This window comes from Rhincodon typus, chromosome 7 (assembly GCF_021869965.1).
Source record: "Rhincodon typus isolate 14 chromosome 7, sRhiTyp1.1, whole genome shotgun sequence".
Lineage (NCBI taxonomy): Eukaryota > Metazoa > Chordata > Chondrichthyes > Orectolobiformes > Rhincodontidae > Rhincodon > Rhincodon typus.
This window is the reverse complement of record NC_063338.1, coordinates 4,657,340-4,677,781: the sequence shown is the minus strand read 5'-3', so window position 1 is coordinate 4,677,781 and position 20,442 is coordinate 4,657,340. Positions and strand designations below refer to the sequence as shown.

At 41.3% G+C, this 20,442-nt stretch overlaps 1 protein-coding gene across 12 annotated transcripts in view; it reads left to right on the top strand.

Moving 5' to 3' along the window:
* LOC109924607 (transmembrane protein 41A) overlaps positions 1 to 20,442 on the top strand; it is a 30,822-nt gene that overhangs the window by 1,809 nt on the left and 8,571 nt on the right. For 6 of the 12 annotated variants that reach the window (XR_007262407.1, XR_007262408.1, XR_007262405.1 and 3 more), the window contains exons 2-5: positions 2,121 to 2,274; positions 5,263 to 5,424; positions 10,098 to 10,236; positions 15,461 to 15,900. Coding sequence is in view for 4 of the 12 variants with exons in the window: in XM_020524603.2 (XP_020380192.2) it covers positions 2,121 to 2,274; positions 5,263 to 5,424; positions 10,098 to 10,236; positions 15,461 to 15,684 (679 nt within the window). In the remaining 8 variants the exon portion in view is untranslated. Of the gene's footprint in view, positions 1 to 2,120; positions 2,275 to 5,262; positions 5,425 to 10,097; positions 10,237 to 15,460; positions 20,166 to 20,442 lie in introns of those variants that run through there. The other 6 variants (XR_007262410.1, XM_048598569.1, XR_007262404.1 and 3 more) reach the window with 5 other exon arrangements.

Genomic DNA, 20,442 nt, shown 5'->3' with positions numbered 1-20,442 from the left:
ATAATCTACTTCATCCTTCATTACATCATCCAGCTCTGACACTGTCTTAGCTTGTCTGCTGCTGAAACCTTCATCCATGACTTTGTCTCCAGATTTCCCTCTTCCAATGCTTTTCTGGCCAATTTTCCACCGTCCACCCAAATGTGCGCTCATCCAAAGTGCTACAGCCTGTGTTATAATTCATGTCAAGTTGGGTTACGATCTCAGACCAGAACATCAGATTTATATTACAATCTGTTTTAGGACTATAACTTTTCTTATCATCAGAAGAAAGGCAGCTGGGATCTCTCAAAGGGAATAAAGCCTCAGGATTCCATTGTTTTGACCAAACAGCAATAAACTTTACCCTAGAGCTTCCTTCATTCTCTTTCAGCTGCATGGAGCTTCCATAGTTCCCAGGGCTTTTTTTTGAGTCTTTATGGCGGGTCTGATGTATGAGGAGAAATTGACTAGGTTGGGATTGTTTGAATTAGAGTTCAGATGAATGACGGGGGGAATCTCATAGAGACATATAAAATCCTAAAAGGACTGGACAGGGTAGATGCAGGGAGGATGTTCCCGATGGTGGGTCTGTCCAGTGCCAGGGGTCACAGTACGAGGATTTGGGGTAGATGATTTAGGATGGAGATGACTAGACATTTCTTCATCCAAAGAGTGGTAAGCCTGTGGAATTCATTAACACAGGAAGTAGTTGATGCCAAAACATTTGAATGTATCAAAGAAGTGACTAGATATAGCACATGGGGTGAATGGGATCAAAGGCTATGGGGAGAAAGCAGGATTAGGCTATTAAGCTGTATGATCAACTGTGGTCGTGAAGAATGGTGGAGCAGGTTTGAATGGCCACTTCCTGCTCCTATCTTCTATGTTTCTATGTTTATCCCAACAATTGGCTCTACATCCTAGATCCTGGACGGCTTAGAGCCTTAGACACTTTTCTCTCTGCTTCTGAGTACCTGACTGACTGGTAGCCCAAGCACAGCAACCTTCTCTTCTGACTTCTTCTGTCCAACTTGCTAAGTTGATTTCAATAACCTATTGAAAACCTTGTAATAAACCCTGCCCTTGTTCCTAGATAGTATTGAATGTCCACCTAACTGAAATTGTCATCTCCAAAATTATTCTTGTAAAATTTCAACACTGTCTTTTACTCTTTCATCTCCTTCCTGATGTCTGACATCAAAAACTGGATGCAGTACTCCAGGTGAGGCCAAACCAGTGTGTTATAAAGATTAAGCACAGCCTCTTTAAATTTGTACTCTGTTTCTGTTTATAAAGCTGAAGATCCAGTATGCTTTATTAACTGCTTTCTCTACCTGCCCTGCCAGCTTCAATAATTTATGCACATATACTCCTAGTTTCCTCTGCACCTTCTTTAGAATTGTAGATATTTCTAATCAGTCTATTCAGAGATGGCGTTACAAATCTAGGGAGCAGATGAACTTGAGCTAAGTCCTCCTGGACCAGCTATCAGAACAGTACCACTTCACCACAAGACTCCTTTGTTCTTTAGAATTGGATGCTTTATTGTATGTGTTCTTACTACAAAATGTTTCATTTTACACTTTTTTTTTGCACTATGTGCCCAGCTGCTGGCCTTTCTGGTCCTCTAAGTTGGTAACTATCCACTTCATAGTTTAGAATATTCCACACTTTGTTTGATTCTTAAATTTTCAAATTGTGCCCTGTACACCAAAATCCAGGTCTTTAAGATAGACTAAGAAAAGCCATTTTGTTCCTGGGTGCTCTTACTATGTACCTTACTCCAATCTGAAATCTCCGATCTGTTGAAATGGAGTTAAAGTGCCTGGAGTTGCCTGAAGCACTTCCCCAGACTTCACAGCTATGGTACTCTTCACCTCATACAAGAGGATCTTTAAGAACCAAGATTAACGTCAAACGATCCGTACTTCCTCATTAACTTGTTTACAACTTTGATGGTTTTCTCCACTGAGTTTTATTCATCACCTTTGGTCCTGAATTCAAAAATTTACAGATAATTAAATGCTTTCCTTAGATAAGAAGTCTACTTGGATGAGATTACATATGTATATGAATCTAATTCAGTTGTGCTGTCAGTTCATAGGGGCAATCATGCTATTTTCTTTTGCTTTCTGTAGGTTACTGACATTTCCATCTGACCTGGAAGAACTGCGAGCGATTGCTGGCTTGCTGCAATCCTACAGAGCTCAGCATGCTGGTTATGTACTCCTACTGTTCTGTAGTGCATACCTCTACAAACAGACCTTTGCAATCCCTGGCTCCTCCTTCCTGGCAAGTATTGAGCCTGGGCAGCTGTGTTGCAATGTGAAAGTCTGTAAATATAAATGACTTCCAGGGAATACAATGTGAGGTATTTTGACAATGCAAGGAAAAGAAACACCAACATTTTCATTAGGTGTGTGCCTGGAGGCTGTTACTGTTCCGTAAAAAAACACTAAAGACGGCTGTGGTTAAATTATGTAGTATTTATAGCACAGAAATAGGTCATTTGGCCCATCTGGTCCATGTCCGTGTTTATGATGGACAGGAGTCTTCCTAGTTTATGTCAGCTCAGCTGATGAGCATCCCTTTCTCCTCCCTGAATTTCTTCTTAACTACATTTGTGCTACTTGTTGGTACCACTCTGTGATAGGAAGTATCACCTATAGAGACTTCTTCTGAATTCCTTATCTGGATTTATTGGTGACCATCTTGTATTTAGTAGTTTTGACAAGTGGAAAAATCTACATTTATATATTGGCAATATCAAAGCTCTTTGAGTTTTAAATAAGGAATATTCAAATTTTTTGTTCAGTAGATGAAAGATCATTGAAGTAACAAAGTACAGTTTAGAAAGTCCAAAGATGTGCAGGCTAGGTGTATTGGCCATGCTAAATTGCCCGTGGTGTTCAGGGATGTGTAGGTTATGTGGGTTATAGGGGGATGGGTCTGGATGGGATGCTCTGAGGGTTGGTGTGGACTTGTGCCAAAGGGTCTGTTTCCACGCTGTAGGGATTCTGTGATCTTCTGATGTAGAATGCTGTGAACAGTGGGGGTGGGGGAATGAGAGGTGTCCAGATATTTGAAGAAAACTCTAAGGGTACCGGGGAATTACAAGGTATGGGCCTAAGTGGTAACTCCTTTCGAGAGGTGGCACGTGTACAGTCGAACACGTGGCTGCCTTCTGTGCAACACAATTTTCCTCTCCTAAAAATGCTAAGTAACTATCTTATGGGCGTGGCGTACCCTTTTTGGGCAGTTTTGAAATTAAGCTATGATACTTGATATTTAATGCAGCCAAGTTGGACATGAGTAATTTTGTGAAAACTTGAGTCCAAATATGCACACTGTCTAGCAGGATTGCAGTTTGTTAACAATCAGCAGTGAGATTCTTGGGTGTTTGTGATGACTTTGGCCCCATAGCCCTGTATTGCTCAGTGCGATTATGGTGCTTCAGTTGCTACTTTGTTTGAAATTGGCTAATGGAGTAAGGATTGAACCTGGGATGTCTTGGCCTGTTTTGGCTTAGTGAGAACTTGGTTTGTGCTGGGTCTTGCTCCAGCTTGCTGAAAGCCACCAAAAAGTCTTGGACTGGAAAATCTCAGTTGGTAACAAGGCCAGGAGCAGGATCTAGGGGAACCACCACTCAGCCTTACAGCAACCCAGACCTGGCAGCTTGTTGGAACCATGTCTTCAGCAAATCACCAGTTGGGGTGGGGGGGGGGGGAAGAAGGTGGAGATCAGCTAGCAATGAAACAGGAGGTTTGAGGATGAGGGAGAGGTATTGGGGATAGTGTCTCTTGAGTGAGTGTCAGAAGAAGGGAGTTGGAAGTAGGTCGGCTCAGTGAATAAATGGAGATGGGATGTTAATGAGAGGCACTGCAAAATGACTGTGGGGAGAGTTTTGGAAAGAGTGGAGGCAGAGGGGCTGAGTCTTCTTTCACCACGGATTATACAGAGCTTTTCTGAAACTTACAGAAATATATAAAGTAATATTTAAAAGTACTTTTGGGAACATATGTCATCTAAATAGAAAAATGTGATATCTGATGTACCAACTCAAATATTTACATGATGGCTATTGCTATTATTGCTTTATTATTTAGTTTTGCTGATGTTTGGGTCCATTTTAATTTTCAAGTGTTTTACCAGTTCATCTGACGTGGGTGTTCTTGACAAGAACAGCATTTGTTGCCCATCTCTGATTGTCCTCAAGAAGATGGAGTGTTGAACTAGCGTCACATTGGAAAATATTTTGCAAAGCACTGCCACGTGCTTCCCTTTGCACGTAAAGAATCCAGCAAGGCTGCAAACACAGACATTGTGTATTAAATGCACCAGCTGTACTGAATACTGAAGTCATTTTGGTGATTTGATACAAATGCATTGATTCACGGTCAGTAGAAGGTAAACGCAGGGAAAAATGACTTTTCTACTGATTTGAAGTTTAGTAATTCCACCTATTTAAAGTGACCTAAAGGCATTTGTATTTCACTAGCGATCAGAAGTACTATAATGATTAATTCCTGTCACACAAGATTTTCAGACCTCCGTCTTCGGCATCGTATCCTTGAATAACATTTTTCACTTGAGTTTAGTTGAGATTTCAAAACATTTTTAAATAATGCTTTCAGTAATTTTTGGTTTTGTTAGGGAGCAGTTTTCTCAATTGGTGTCATTTTAAACAGACGATTAATCATGTTTTCAAGTTTTTAAACTGAGATCTGTGTAATCAGCTAGGATTTACTGGCTTGCTAAACCCTACAGTTTGAGGTTCAATAATCCCTTTCCAGCTTGGCACCTCTTTTTTTCAGGAATTTGAGCTTGTGTTTTTATAGCGTTACATTAATTTTCAGCATTGCTGTTACCGGTCTATCCTTCCTGCACTATAGTGAGTTTTGCCATTTGCTTTGACTTGGCTATTAACTATGTGAGCTGACAGTTTTCAGTTCAGCTGAATCTGTGGAGTGCCCTGCTCTGGCAGTGGTGGATTATGTTCAGCTACTTGGCCTTCCTCAATGTTTTCCTTTCATAGTACTGTGAATGTTAGAAAATTGAAATAAAATCAGAAAATACTGGAAATACTCAGCAGTTCTGGCAGCATCTGTGGAGGGAGAAACTCCATTTAACGTTTCAGGTCTGTGATCCTCAGACCCATTGTGTATTTCCAGCACTTTCTGTTCTCCTGTGTCTCCTGTCTTTTAGCTGTTGCAGAAAATTTATTGTGTAGATATAAATAGTTAATCATTCCTCAATAATGCAGCCTCTCTCTTTATATAGAATATATTAGCAGGTGCATTATTTGGACCATGGCTGGGCCTTGCCTTGTGCTGTGTTTTAACAGCAATTGGAGCAACCTTCTGCTTCCTGCTCTCCAAGACATACGGTAAACAGTTTGTGGTGCAACGATTTCCTGAGAGACTCTCAATGCTACAACAAAAGGTAAATAATCTAATCGCCCTGACTTCATATGGTGGAGTAAATTCAGTATAGTAACAGGGAGGATAGAAGCTTGCTTTGAACTCTGGATGTTTCAAAAATTTCCTTAAGCCGCAGTTCAAATGTGCAGCCAATTTGCATATAGCAAAGACTCCACAAGCAGTTCTAAGATAAAGAACTACTTAAAACTATTAGTTGAAGGATAAATATAGACCAAGGCACTAGAGGAACTCTTGTGTAAAATTTTGCATCATGGAGGTTTAACCTGTCATCCTAGAGTATAGCGCTGAAGTATCAACTTGGATTATGTGCTAAATGCCTGGAGAGAGACTTGAATCCAGAGGTTTTGGACAAGTGTACATGAATTGAGGACGAATTGAATGAACTTGGGTTGTATTCCTTTGAGGTGTGACCTAATTGAAAATAAGAGATTTGATAGGCTGTTACAGAGAAGTTTTATAGTTTGGTGGAAGCTATCCAGTGCAGAATTTTAAAGTTAGAAGAAGCCAGTCAGTGAAATTAAGAAGAGCGTTCTGTTGCATGAAAGATAGGTAGAAATCTGCAGCTCCCTCCCCTAAAATGCTAGGCAGAGGTCAATGATTTTTAAGGCTGAATTTTTGAAGGGTTTTGAGGATTTTGGAGCAACAGCTAGCATGTGGAATTGGGGTACAGATCAGCTATGATCTAACTAGATGGTTAAGTAGGTTTAAGGGGCTGAATAAGTGAACTGTATTGTATCCTGAGCAGACATTGCACTGTGGCTCATCATGGATATCACCTATTTTCAAAATATTACAAAATTTTGGCAACGGCTGTCTCAGTAAGTAAGAGGAAAGTAAAAAGAGCAGTGGGGTTGATGAAGTACAATGAAAGGAGTCTTCCTGTGGAAGCAGAGGGTATCACTGAAGTACTGAATAAATAATAATCAGAAAGTATGGTGGTCTGAGAACAGTGTGGTCTGTGATCCAAGTGCTAAGTCCGGAGGCAGTTGGATGATGGATGTCACAGGGTGGTTGCAGATGAGTGACAGTGAATTTGAGGAGATGATGCAAGGCAAGTGTGACACACTTTGCAAATCTCCAGAAAGGGTGCCTACACACAGCACATGTGCGGGAGGGTTCTCTCTCTTTACTTCTTGACCTATAATTTAGAACTATTAGACTGAATTAGCACTTTAAAACTGCAAAATGAAAGGTGCAGGCTAACCCAAGTAGCTCATTAACTGCCATTTCCAGGCAGTTTGTGTTAAGTGCTAGCCTGAATAGGTGTTAGTCGCCATAGCAGAAAAATGATTAATTGTAATTTAGATATGGATTGTAAGCTCTTTTTATAAATCAAGTGTTTGCCACTCTACGGAATAAACCAAGAACTTGATGCTTTGTAAACTGCATTTATGTGGGAATTTGGTGCAAAGGGAAAGCTACCTTGAGTAGCTGGTCAATGATGTTCTTCTGTCTCCAGACTAGGGGACTGTATCTTGCTATTAAGATGAGTGATTGATAGCAGAGCAGTTAGTGTGCTATGCCTACAAGATGAGAGTTTGTGGAATGAATTATAGTTCCGGACAGCCACATGTTCAGAGTATCTGCAGCTTGGGCCCAAAGTCAGTCAGCTGGACTCTGATTTACTGACACTTGGCATATCAGGAAGGGGAATTGCTATCTGGATACTTTATTCCAAGACGCAGTCACGTCTCTTAGTTCCTTAGACCCATTAGAACTTCTGACTCAGTTAATGGTCAGAGACTGGAATGTGTGACAATGAATTCAGCTGGTAGGGAGGCCTAACCCTCTTGATATTGACTGATAGAAGTTGTTGCTTGATCATGGTGCAGTATGCCATTCAAATCGGGGTCATGATAGGAATGTGGTAGTGATAGGGGCTGACATAATCAAGGGAATAGATACTGTTCAAAGAGTGAAGTCAAGGCCATAGAACAATGTTGCGATTGTGTAAAAGTCATGCAGAGTTCGACAGGAAGGAACAGAGTGTTTAACATGATAAATCAGTGAACAAGATCCATGCGAATAGTAGTAGTAAAATAATATTAAGACTCTGTGCAAAAGTGTGAAGCATCCATGGTAAGATAGATCCATTAGTACAAAAGGATAAATGGTTTATACTTCTGTGCAATTACAGAGATGCAGTTACAGGGTGACCGAGGTAGAGAAGTAAATAATCCACGGTACGTTTGGAAAAGACAGAATGGAAATGAGAATAGTCCTTCCAGTAAAGGACTGTCATGAGAAAATATCTTGTTTAATAGGATCAAGAGTAGAATCAGTATGCTTGAAAAGTAAGAATAGCAAGAGTCTGGAAATGCTATGGGGATTAGTTAATAGGCTGTGTCATGTAGTTCTATAGATCATTAAACAAGAAATTATTACCTTTGGACCAAGTTCTAATGTAATTACTGGGACTTTGGTCTTAATGTAGACTGGAGCAATTAAATGGGCAAAGGTGATCTGGAAGATGATTTTGCAAATGGTTTTGCTTCAAGAAAACTGTCTTGATACATTGTGGGATCGGTAAGGGGTAAAGCTATGTGCAATTCAGTGTTGTGCAATGGGCAGGGTTAATAATCTGTGTTTTAAGAAAAAAAATCAGGTGGGTGAGGGAAGTAAAAGTGACATTCTGCCAAGAACAACGTTAAACTTAAAGCCAATTGCAGAGGGACAAGGGGAGAGCTGGATAAATAGACTTGAAGGATATGAGAGTAGTGGTAATATCACTGGACTGGTAATCCAAAGGCCCAGACCTTTGTCCTGAGAACATTGGTTCAAATCTTGCCACGGCAGCTCGTGGAATTTAAAAGATTCAGTGATTTTAATAAAGCCTATTGGCTGTGCAAATGACTGTTAAACATTCATCGATTATCACATAAACCAGGCTGGTTGACTAATGTCCTTCAGGGAATGAAATCTACTGTCCAGTTCTGACCTACTTGCAACTCCAGCTCTGTGATGTGCTTGACTCAACTACCCTCTGAACTGGTCTAGGCAGCAGCTTGGCTCAAGGGTAATAAGAGTTGGGTAGCTAATGTTGGCCTGGTTGATGAAGCCTTGATCCCATGAAATAAAATAATAAATAAAAACGGTGGGACATGTTTAAAGAATCAATTCAAATGATGTTTCATTTAAAACAAAGCAAAAACTCTAGTAAGCTATGGATGGATAACTCTAATGAAGTTACGAATTGTATTGGCTTCAGTGAAGAGGCTTATAATGTTGCGAAGAATTCTAATAAGTCTGAGGACTTGAACCATTTTAGGAAGCACCAATGGATCAAAGTAAAATGGATCCTTAAAGAAGGGGAAAGAGTTAAAATCAGGGTAAACTAGCCAAGAATATCCAGGGGCAAAACAACTTTTACAAGTGTATAAAAAGGAGAGTAGCTAAACTAATTGTTGGTCCCTTGGAGGCAGGGGTAGGATAAATTATCAAGGGAATGTGCAAATTGGAGAGACTTTGAACAAATATTTTTCTGTCTTCACCCAATTAGACATACTTTACAAATCAGAAATAGATGGAAACCAAGTAATTAATAAGTGAGAAAATTAAAGTAATTAATATCAGAAAAAGAAACTGTAGAAACTTGGACTAAAATTTGACAAATCCCTAGGAACTGATGACCTTCATTTTTGTGCTTGGAAAGAAATTGGTGCAGAGATCTTAAAACTACCTGATTCTAAAGGATTGCAGATGCTCTGTCGTTGAATATATTTAAGGATGTGATGGACAGACCTTTAGTCCTGTGGGAATAGAGAGAAATGGGGAGTCAGGGTGGGGAAATTGGGCTTGAAGATGAAGGTCAGCCATTATCACACGATGGTGGAGCAGATCCCACGTGGCTAACTCCTGTTTCTATATAAGTGCTATAACTCATTAAGCAGTTGCAGCCAAATTTCAGGCTTGCTGCCAACATGGTTTCTGTTCTGATTTCACACAGCCACTCTGGTTCTTGCTGCTCTGTTCCAGTATAAAGCAGTATGAACTATAATAATACGCAAAGATATATTTATAGTGTACAGAGCAATATTGCAGAAGATGCAGGACCTTTAAGGTACTTTCAGTCAGGTTTATTGAAATAAGGTAATTAAATGGGGGCAATTCAAGGGCACCTGGAATTTTGATTTATCTACTGTCACTCAACATTGCTAATGGTCCTTTTTCTTAAAAACAAAGAAGTGAAATTTAACATTCCTGCTTCATACACTTATTCCTGAACACACTGAGCCTCTGATATCAGGTGCACCAGTTACTTGGCCTTGAGAAGGCAGGGGAGCCTGCAGAGCTAATGGTTTCATTCATCTGAGATCCTTTCACTCACTCTGTGTACTCTGGGGAAACTTTGACATCAGTTCCAGAAATCCTGAGCTGGGCCAGAGACAAAGGAAGCAGCCCGACCAGCCAACAGTAAAGAACTGTACGTTTTCGCATACCATATTTAAAAAAATCATAGAATTCCACTATAACAAACTCTCAAAGGAATTTGTTTTTGTTTTACTTGATGGATGAAAAGGAGAAACCTAGCCAGACAGGCGCTGAAATTGATTAAACAGTCCAGGGTTTGTGGATTTATAATTTGCTCATTTAATATCAAAAACATTTGTAGAGTTGTTTTTACCATGTTGGAGTATTAATTCTGCCTCTCTTTTTCTGATTTTCTACTTACAGGTGCAAGAAAACAGGAACAGTCTCTTTTTCTTCCTTTTGTTCCTCAGGTTTTTCCCAATGACTCCAAACTGGTTCCTAAACATCACATCTCCCATTCTCAATGTTCCTCTCATGCAGTTCTTCTTCTCCATTGTAATTGGTGAGCTATGATTCCTACTGTAAATCTCAATGTAAAAGACAACCCCTTCACCCCATCTCCGTGTTTTGCATGTACTCGGCACGTAAGTCAAACCGTCTTTCTTGGTCCGTCCTCGAGTTGGCAGTTAGCCTCTGTTTTTCACCCTGCATGTGGATGTTTTAATTCCCGCTCCTGTATAATTAGAATCTAGAGAGGCGGTAGTAATTTTTTCAGTCTTCCTTGTGCTAGGAAGGGCTGCTGTCAGAGGCCTGGAATATTGCTAACATTATACCCTTGTTCGTAAAGGGTATAATGGTAAGCCAAATAACTACAGATCAGTCAGTTTAACTTCAGTGGCTGACAAAATTATAGAAGCAATACATCAAAACAATGAGGATTAGTCACATAAATGCGGGTTCAGGAGCACTTCCCGGAGTTCTCTGAAGAGGTAACAGGGTTAGTCAGGTAATGTTGTTGATGCGGTGTACATGATCTTTCTGTAGGCATTTGATACAGTGCCATGCAGATTTAAGGAAAGTTTGAGCTCCTGGAAGAAAGACAGTAACAATGTGGTTATAAACTAGCTGAGGGATAAGAAACAGTAATGGTGAAAAGATGTTGAAGAATAATGGTTTGAGGTGGAGTTCTCTGGGATGCACTGTTGGGACCTTGCTTTTCCTGATTTGTGAATCATAGAAACTTGGAAACTTGTAACCTCCAAGGTGGACAGTGTGGAACTCCAGTAGACCATTGACAAGTTAGGGCAGTAGGCTGGTAGATGAAGTTCAAAGCAGAGGTGTGGAGTAATACAATTTGGTAGAGAGAACATCAAACAGAGTGAAAATCTAAAGTAAGTGCAGTAGCAGAGGGACCTGGGTGTTATAAGTGTATAAGTCATTGAAGTTGGCTGGGCAGATTGAGAAAGCAGTTTACAAAGCACGTAGTATCCTAGCCATTATTTATGAGGCAGAGAGTACAAGAGAAAGGAGATATTATTGAACTCGTACAAGACACTTGTTCAGCTTCACCTGGAGTATTGAGTACAGTTATACGTACTACAGTTTAGGGCAGATGTGAATAAACTGGAGAGATCTTTACAAGAATTTTTCTGAGCGTGAGGAATTTCAGTAATAGGGATAAAATGGAGAATCTGGGCCTGTTCTCCTTGGAGAAGATAAAGCTGACAGGAGATCTAGGTAAAGTATTCAAAATCATGAGGTGTCTAGACAACCTAAATAGGGAGAAAACCTTCCTACTTGGAACAAGAGGGCACAAATTTGAAGTAATTGGTTAAAGAATCACAGTGGTATAAGGAAGTTTTTCAGGCGGCATGTAGTTAGGGTCTGGTGTGCGCTGCCTGAGATTGTGATGGAGGCAGTTCCACTCAAAGGGTTCAAAGTGGAATTTAATGTTTATTTGGAAATAAAGAATGTGTGTATTTTTATTAAAAAAGGCAAGATAAAGATACTAAATGAGATGCAGGAGCTGATACAGTTACAATTAGACAAATAACTGCTTTATCCAATATAACAATTCTGGGAGCTGGGCTGAAGGGATCAAATGGACGATTATTGCAAAGGTGGATGGGAATTTAAGTCATGACTACTTGTTTCAGGTTGTTATTTGGAAATGGCGGCCATTCACCTTGAGACCCTGTGAATAGGCAATCAAATGTTCATTTCCTGTGTGCTGTAACCCAGATTTGTGAAGCCTGTTGTGTACTTGGGCGATGCTGTTGAATATCGGGAAGGAAACGTCATGGGAGCTTTGCTCTGTCTAACCGATACCGAGAGCTTTCAATGAAACTGAGGAAGCTTTTATCATGGTTCCTCCTGATTGTTGTCCATTTACCTTCCCTCGTCTAACAGATAGAAGGAAACATTCAACTTGGATCTGTGCTCATTCTCGTTGTTAGCCTACAGTCTCACTGTTTATGTTTGTCGGTTTCCTGAGGGTCAGAAGTCACACAATACCAGGTTATAGTCCAACAGGTTTAATTGAAATCACAGGCTTTCAGAGTGCTGCTCCTTCATCAGGTGAAGTGAAGAAAAGCACATAGCAGAGAATTTGTAGGCAGAGAGATCAAAAGATCGTACAAATGGTGAGTGGAGTGTCAACAGGCTGAGTAATGAGTTTTTGCAGGTGATCAAAAGTGTCGGATGATGTGAGTAAAGTGTCAGCAGCTGATCGGCAAGTGAAAGGATAATCTATAATCAGATTAATTGAGGCAGAGAGATAAATACAAGAAATTAAAAATAAGGTGGTGCTGGAAACAAACCAAACAGCTGGAATAACATGATATTTATAAAAGCTGCGTGCTAAGGGTCTATGCGATGTAACAAGTAATCCAAAACTCTACAAACTAATTAAGGTGGAGAGATCATAAATTATGGTGACGGTGACGATGATGGTGCCAAAACAGGACAGTAAGAAAGATTTTACAAATACAGAACAGTATGGCGGGGTTACATGTAGCGCGACATGAACTCAAGATCATGGCTGAGGTCGTCTTCATGGGTATGGAACTTAGTTTTCAATTTCTGCTCAGCAATTCTGTGTTATATATTCGAAGGATGCTCATCAGAAGGTCGGAGGCTGAATGTGCTTGATTGCTGAAGTGTTCCCCAACTGGGAGGGAACACTCCTGTCTGGCGATTGTTGCGCAGTGTCCATTCATCCGTTATCGTAGCATCTGCTACGTTGTTCTGAAGGCTGGGTAGTTTGCTGCAAATGATGGTCTGTTTAAGGTTTGGCGGTTGTTTGAAGGCGGGAAGTCGGGTCGTAGGGATGATCCTGGCGAGATGTTCATCATCGATGACATGTTGAAGGCTGCAAAGAATATGGCATAGTTTTTCTGCTCCGGGGAAGTACTGGACGACAAAGGGTACTCTATCGGTCACGTCCTGTGTCTTGTGTTCTGAGGAGGTCGTTGCGATTTTTTGCTGTGCCACATCAAAATTGGCGATTGATGAGTTGAATATCGTATTCCGTTCTTATGAGGGCGTCTTTCAGCACCTTTAGGTGTCCATCACATCCCTCCTTGTTTGAGCAGGTCCTGTGTATATGCAGGGCTTGTCCCTAGGGGATGGCTTCTTTAAGGGTGGAAGCCAGAGAAGTGCAGCATTGTGAGGTTATCCATGGGCTTGCAGTAGAGTGAGATACTGAGGCGTGCGTCCTTGATGGAGATGCATGTGTCCAAGAATGAGACTGATTTTGAAGAGTAGTCCATGGTAAGTCTGGTGGTGGGATGAAACTTGTTGATATCATTGTGTAGTCGTTTCAGTGACTCCTCACCATGAGTCCAAAGGAAGAAAATGCCGTCTACGTATCTGATGTATAGTGCTGGTCGCAGGTCCTGTGCACGAAAATGTTGGTGTATTGGGGTGTGAATTTGGTCCCCGTGGCTGTTCCATGTGCCTGGATGAAAACCTGGTTGTCGAAGGTGAAGACGTTGTGGATCAGGATGAAGCGGATGAAGTGTCTGGAAATTGGCAGTTGTTGGTGTTGAGTACTGAGGCCGTTGCAGTGATGCCATCATCATGGGTGATGCTGGTGCAGAGTGTCAAAACATCCATCGTGATGAGGAATGTTCCTGGTTTGTCTGGTCCATGGGTGCTGAGTTTCTGTAGTGTGGTGACAGAAGCTGGGGGTTCCTTGTACAATTAGTTTCAAGATACCTTCGACTTGGCCAGAGAGGTTCTCGCACAGGGTCCAATTGCCTGATACAATGCAGTGTCCAGGTGTGTTGGCTTTGTCTAATGTCAGAACGCAGTAGAAGTCTCCAATGCAGGAAGTACGTGAGCTGAGAGTGCATAGGACACTCTGAAGTTCTGGATCAAAGGTCTTGATCAGTCTGTTGAGTTGATGGGTGTGTTCTTTGGTTGACAGGTAGTTGCCTGGAGGGTTCCTGGTTGTTCAGTTGTTGGTACGGTTCTTTGGAGTAGTCTGTTCTATTCTGTATAATGATGGTCAACCCATCTGTTCCACCCACCACGTACATGGCAGATATTTGTGACTCAGCCAATATTGTCTACCTCGAACGCTGCAGGGAAGGATGCCACGAGGCATGGTATACTGGTGAGACATTGTAGGAACTGCCGATGCTGGAGTCTGAGATAACAAAGTGTGGAGCTGGATGAACACAGCAGGAAAGGAGGAGCAGGAAAGCTGACATTTCAGGTCTGGACCCTTCTTCAGAAATGGGAGAGGGTAAGGGGGCTCTGAAATAAATAGAGAGAGGGGGAGGCGGTGATAGAAGATAGATAGTGGAGCAGATAGGTGGAGAGAAGATGGAAAGGTCAAGGAGACGGGGATGAAGCTGGTAAAGGTGAGTGTAGGTAGGGAGTTGTGATGGGTCAGTTGGTCAGTAAGGAGGGAGGGGCGGGTAGGTGGGAGGGAAGACGGGCAGGTCAAGGACCATGCAAACATTATGACAATGGATGAATGGACACTGTGTAACAATTGTCAGACAACAATGTTCCCTCCCAGTCAGGGACCACTTCAGCGGTCAAGGACATTCAGCATCCAGTCATCAGGTAAGCGGCCTTCGAGACACACAACAATGCAGAATCGCCGAGCACAAACTGACAGCCAAGTTCCGTACCCATGAAGACAACCTCAACCGTGATCTTGTGTTCATATCACGCCACAGTTGACCCCACCACACTGTTCTTTATCTGTATCTTCCTTACTGTCCTGTTTTGACGCCGCCACCTTCATAACTCCTTATGATCTCTTTAAATTAAATAGTTTGTACAGTTTTGGATTACTTGTTACTTTGGTTAGATCCTCAGCGTGTGACTCTTATACCTATCATTGTTTCTTCAGCACCACCTCATTTTTAATTTTTTGTAATTATCCCTCTGCCTCCTTTAATCTGATTATAGGTCATCCCTTCACTTGCTATTCAGCTGTTGACACTTTACTCTCACCGCCTGACACTTTTGATCATCTGCAGAGACTTATTATTCAGCCTGTCGACACTTCACTCACACCATTTGTACGATCTTTTAATCTCTCTTGCCTATAAATTCCATGCCTGTGTGCTTATCTTCACTTCACCTGACGAAGCAGCAGCACTCTGAAAGCTTGTGATTTCAAATAAACCTGATGGACTATAACTTGGTGTTGTGAGACTTCTGACCTTGTCCAACCCAGCCCAGTAAGAAATTATGGTTTCAATGGGGGAGGATAGAATTTTAAACCTTTTAGCAAAGGAAATACTTCAGATTCTTTTCTCTTTTAGGTCTCCTTCCCTATAACTTCATTTGCGTGCAGACTGGCTGCATCTTGTCTGAGATCTCGACACTGGATAACCTGTTTTCTTGGTCCATCCTGATGAAACTGCTGGTCATAGCCATCGTGGCACTTCTCCCTGGAGCTCTCATCAAACATTATAGTCACCAGCATCTGCAGTTGGGCGGAAAGGTCAAAAACGGGCACTTGGATAATGACCGGAAGATGAGATGACCGATGCTAACCCCTCTTTGTTATTTATAGTTTTATTATTGTATGAAACAGTCTTAATCTGAAGAAACAATCTTTCTAAAATATGAAGTTTTATTTATATCATAGAAGCCTGTCCAGTAAAATTTGAACAATACCACAGTCTTCAAAGCACTGCCTGCAAGCTACCCATTCTGATTCCTGAAGCTCAGCCGACCGTAACTGCATCTGTCTGAGCTGGTAGGTGCCCGCTTATTACTTCTCCACTTGTAAAAGGCGTCCAACACCTGATAATTAAGTATACAATCACATTTGAGTAGGTTGTTGTCTTACGGGTAATTAAAAGAAGTTCAGTTGTGGCTGTAAGCGTTGGAGACAAGCTCAAGTATTTTTGCTTTAAATCTAGTAAGGCCTCAGCTGGTCAGAACTGTGGGTGTTATTTGTCAAAGACCTAAATTGTGCAGATCATCTAGATGTAAATTGCAAAAAATGTCACCTGTCCTTCCAGGGCAGGGAACAGGACATTTTGGTTTCAGAAGCTAAAGGATTTCCAATCAAACAGTCCAATCTATAGTTGGTCCCTATCCTCTCCTTGTTTCATACATTACAGCAGGCATTACATACCAGGTGTATTTCATTGGTTGTGAAGTCCTTTAGAAAGCTCTGAGGTCATGAAAGACACTAATGTTTTCTCCTGTCCAACCTTAACTGGTGATGGGAGATTGCAGTAGTGCCAAATACCCTCGAGACTTGAGGTAACTAACTGTTGCTGGTGGCAAACTGCCTTCTGACTGGGCCATCGTATCTCCTGCTGTGGAAAAATCAAGCTGCCTGTGATGCCTGTTTTATTTTTAAACTCTCCCTTCCAGTTCAATCTACCATTGCTGGTGCTTTTTAGTTATGCCACACACTTCTTGGTTTTGTTTGTGTTGGCAGTTCAGCAATTTAGTGATCAGACACAATTGGCAGATCACTGTCATTGGACGGGAAACAGACAGGTGTTGGTGAGTATGTATGGCACTCCTAGCTATGCATCTAGCCTGCTCACCTCTGTGGTGATCTGGCAACAGTGTTGCTATCCTCTGTTGCTACCTGCAGCCAGATTAGTGACATGCACCCCTCTCATGTTCTGAGTGTCTCTAAACTGCCTCAATTCTTTAATATTGTGTTCAAGTCAGGTGGGATGAATGAGACTAAATGGAGCAGCTGAAGCCTGGAAACCAAAAGGGAATTATTTTTATTTTCATCATTCAACAAGATTTTTAATAGTAAATATCCAAATTATGATTCCACAGTGCAGGCTGAGGGGGAAGGAATTCCAAATTTACAGCATGTGTGAATGGTAGATATCTACATGAGTAGTAGTTGGCTCTGAGGCATTGACCTCAACACTGGTGGCTGTGCTACCCGAGACCGCACAGCCCAGGATAATTAAGGATCTTGTACATCATTTTTAACAGCCAGAAGATTGAAGTGTATTTTTAAAGATGTAATGTTTTAAAGATAAGCCAGCAGATCCTGGGAAGGGACTGATGAAAAGCCATTTCAGTGATGATAATCAGAACCGGATGTAAAAAGTCATAATATTAATGCCGTGGTCAGATAGGGGCAAGAGGTGAGAGTCCAAAGAGGGTGGTGGGCATGGGTGAGGAAAATGTAAGATAATTACTACTTGTGTTTCTTTCCCACCCCGCACCCCCTCGCCCCACCTTCAGTACCCCCAAGTAAATGCAGCACTGTCTGTATTACAAAGGAACTTTGAAAGGCAGTTACACACCTTTGACTTGATGTGGAAGTCTATCTGTTAAACTTTTGTTCTCCTCTTGAATTCAACACTTGCGTTACTGTACCTTTGAAAAGCCCCCAGCCATCAAACAACACGGAATGGAGTGTCACCTGGCGACGATGTGCCATGTCATTGCTGCTCTTATCCCTCCTTTGGTATTCACAACCCTGCCACTTTGTGATCAGACGTGCACCCACATTCTTCCCCTGGCCCAATCTCTCGCTGCCTTGCAAACAGCTGTAGGGTTCCAGCATGAGCTCCCAGCGCCCCTTTTTGTATTTGGACTTCATCAAAGATGATGAGTGTGTTTATTTAATCAGTCTTTAACACCAATCTTAACCTTTTTGAAGTCAGAGTCAAGCAGCAGGGAAACAGACCCTTCAGTCCAACCAGTCCAGGCTGACCACAATCCCAAATTAAACTATTCTCACCTGCCTGCGCTAAGGGGTTTCCTTGGGTAGAGTTTGAGGGATGTTGTTAATATTAAAGCATCGAACATGCTGTGAACCTGGAAAACTGACTGCATGTTTGGGGCCTGAGATATTTCTCATTGTGGAATGTGACACCACCAACAGCTATTGTCCATCCCTAGATGCTCATGTGAAAGGTGGTGATTGGCCTTCTGATGAACCACAGATGGTGGGGCTCCCACGTTGGCGAGAATGGGTGGTTGTTACTAATACTGGGTGAGGTGTAGATTTAACTAGCGCTCTTTATCCGACCAGTCTAATTGGATCATCAGTTGGGCATGTGTGATGCAGGAAGCTGAGTTGATCGATCCCATCAGGTCCTGCGAGGGTGTTACATTATAATGAGACATCGGGTTGGAAATTTTAGGATATTGTTTTTGATCACTTGTCCCCCACACTCTCAGCAAATCTGGATGGAAGGAAATTTAGAGGTATTCCCATAATTATCTCTTCTTTGGTAAGGGTGGTGGTTGATATGTGTGAGATAAATAACTCTCCTGCATTAGTTAGTTACATACTTTTAAAGAATAAATCTTGAAAGGCCCTGTGATTATGAAAAGCACTTTGTAAATTCAAGTCTTGTCTATTTTCCTTTTTCTACCATCGTCTCAGGCAGCATTTTCCAGATACCCACCATCTCTGGATGAAAGAAATTCTCCACGACTCTAACCTTGTCCTTCTACTTAAATCTGTCTTCTATTTATTGATATCTGCCAACAGAAATAAGTCCTTCCCGTACACTATCCATGCCCCTCAAAATATTAAGACTCCCTTGATTAAATCTCCTTTGCTCCTCGGTCTTTCTCAGTGTCAACCTCAGACAGTTTTTGTACCATTTGCAAGCCTCTTAAATGAAGGGTGTACGATTAAATCCATATTGGTTATTTATACTGCAAATGCAAAGAAGTGATCTTCAATTCACAAAAAAACACAAGGGCCATTGCCCTTTGCTTTCTGCCACAATGCTGTCTGAAGCAATTTTGGATTCGATCTGATTTACAACATCCACAGTTCTTTTGGTTTTTATTTGGATGCAACTTTCCACTTTTACTTTTCTGACCAGTTGGCAACGTACAGCCTTATCAAAGGCCTTGCTCGCATCTACATGGACTGTCAAATCTATTGCTTTCTTTTTGTTACTTCCTCAACACAATCAACCAAGTTAACCAGATGTGTTATGTATGTAGAGCCATACTGGATTAATCTGAGCTGTACAAAGTGGTGACCGTTGGAAAAGAATTTTGAGGAGCAGTATTAATTTTTCCATTAATAAAGTTAGTGTGACTTGTCTGTAAATCCTTGGTCAATTCCTTTTTTCTCTGTGTGAACAAAGTCACCAAGTCACAATTGTAACCAGATAGGATTAAAAGACACTCCGGATCACCATTAGTTCTTCTGTTGCTTTTCTGAACAGGCTGGGATGGATTTAATACAAGCCCACTGGCCTATCTATTTTCAAAGATATAGAACCACTTCATGTACAGAGACAAATTTTTATCCTGTACAGTGCTTCATATTCTGGCTCAACCACGAGACATTCCTTCAGTGGCAGAGCAGTTTCAACTCTCCTCCAATTAGTCCAACGTGGATTTAAACCAAGTTTAAATAGTCCTGAGGTGATCACATATTTTGTAACATTGATATATCAAGAGGCATTAATAAAATGAAATTTCAGTGTGCACATACAAGTGCCCCCACTGATTATAGTTAACATGGAAGGCCTGGGAACAGAACTGTCTGCATATGTACACACCTGCACAGCTCACTCCTGGCTTGGGGAGTCAACCAGTGTAAACAAGCTGTTGCCATCTACAAGCCATGCATTCATCCAGGATCAGTAACTGCAGTATAAATTCCAGTGTATGTCGCTGAGGATGGAGACTTTTAGTTTGTATACTGTGTTCAGGTATAATTAGATTTTCATATAATTTTTAAGTGGAATCCTTTGGGATTTGTAACCAGGAATGGGGCTGTTAAATTTTTATACACAAAGCTCTGTCTATATTGTGAATGTGTTTTATATTGAGACTGTAGATACTGTAAACAGGAACATGGGAAATGATTGAAGCTTATTTACATTTTTCCAAAGTATCTTGACCGGTCTTTCACTTTACCAAAGGAGTGTTTACATTTGCATGTTTTTCAGTATTTTCTCCACTCAAAGTGGAAGTCTAATTTGTTTAAATTGTGTGATTTGTTTAAACAAGTACAGCAGAATTTGGAAACTTCAATAAAGCATTTTAAATAAATCTGTTGTCCATCTTCATTGTTTAATTCTCAAGCCCAAGTGTTGCTGGTGCTTAGACTTTGTAAAGCAGGCTCCGTGAACAAACAATTTGAGCTAAAACCCCAGATTGACGCACTGTATATCTATTGATAAAGGAAAGCACAGCAGTGTAGTTGAGGGACTTCAATCCACAGCTTGTAGAATATCTGCTGTTTGAAATAGGGACAGTGTTCACATGGTGCAGTTGGCAGCTTCTGAGATGGAGAAGGGCAAGCCTTATTTTAGGACAGTATACAGAT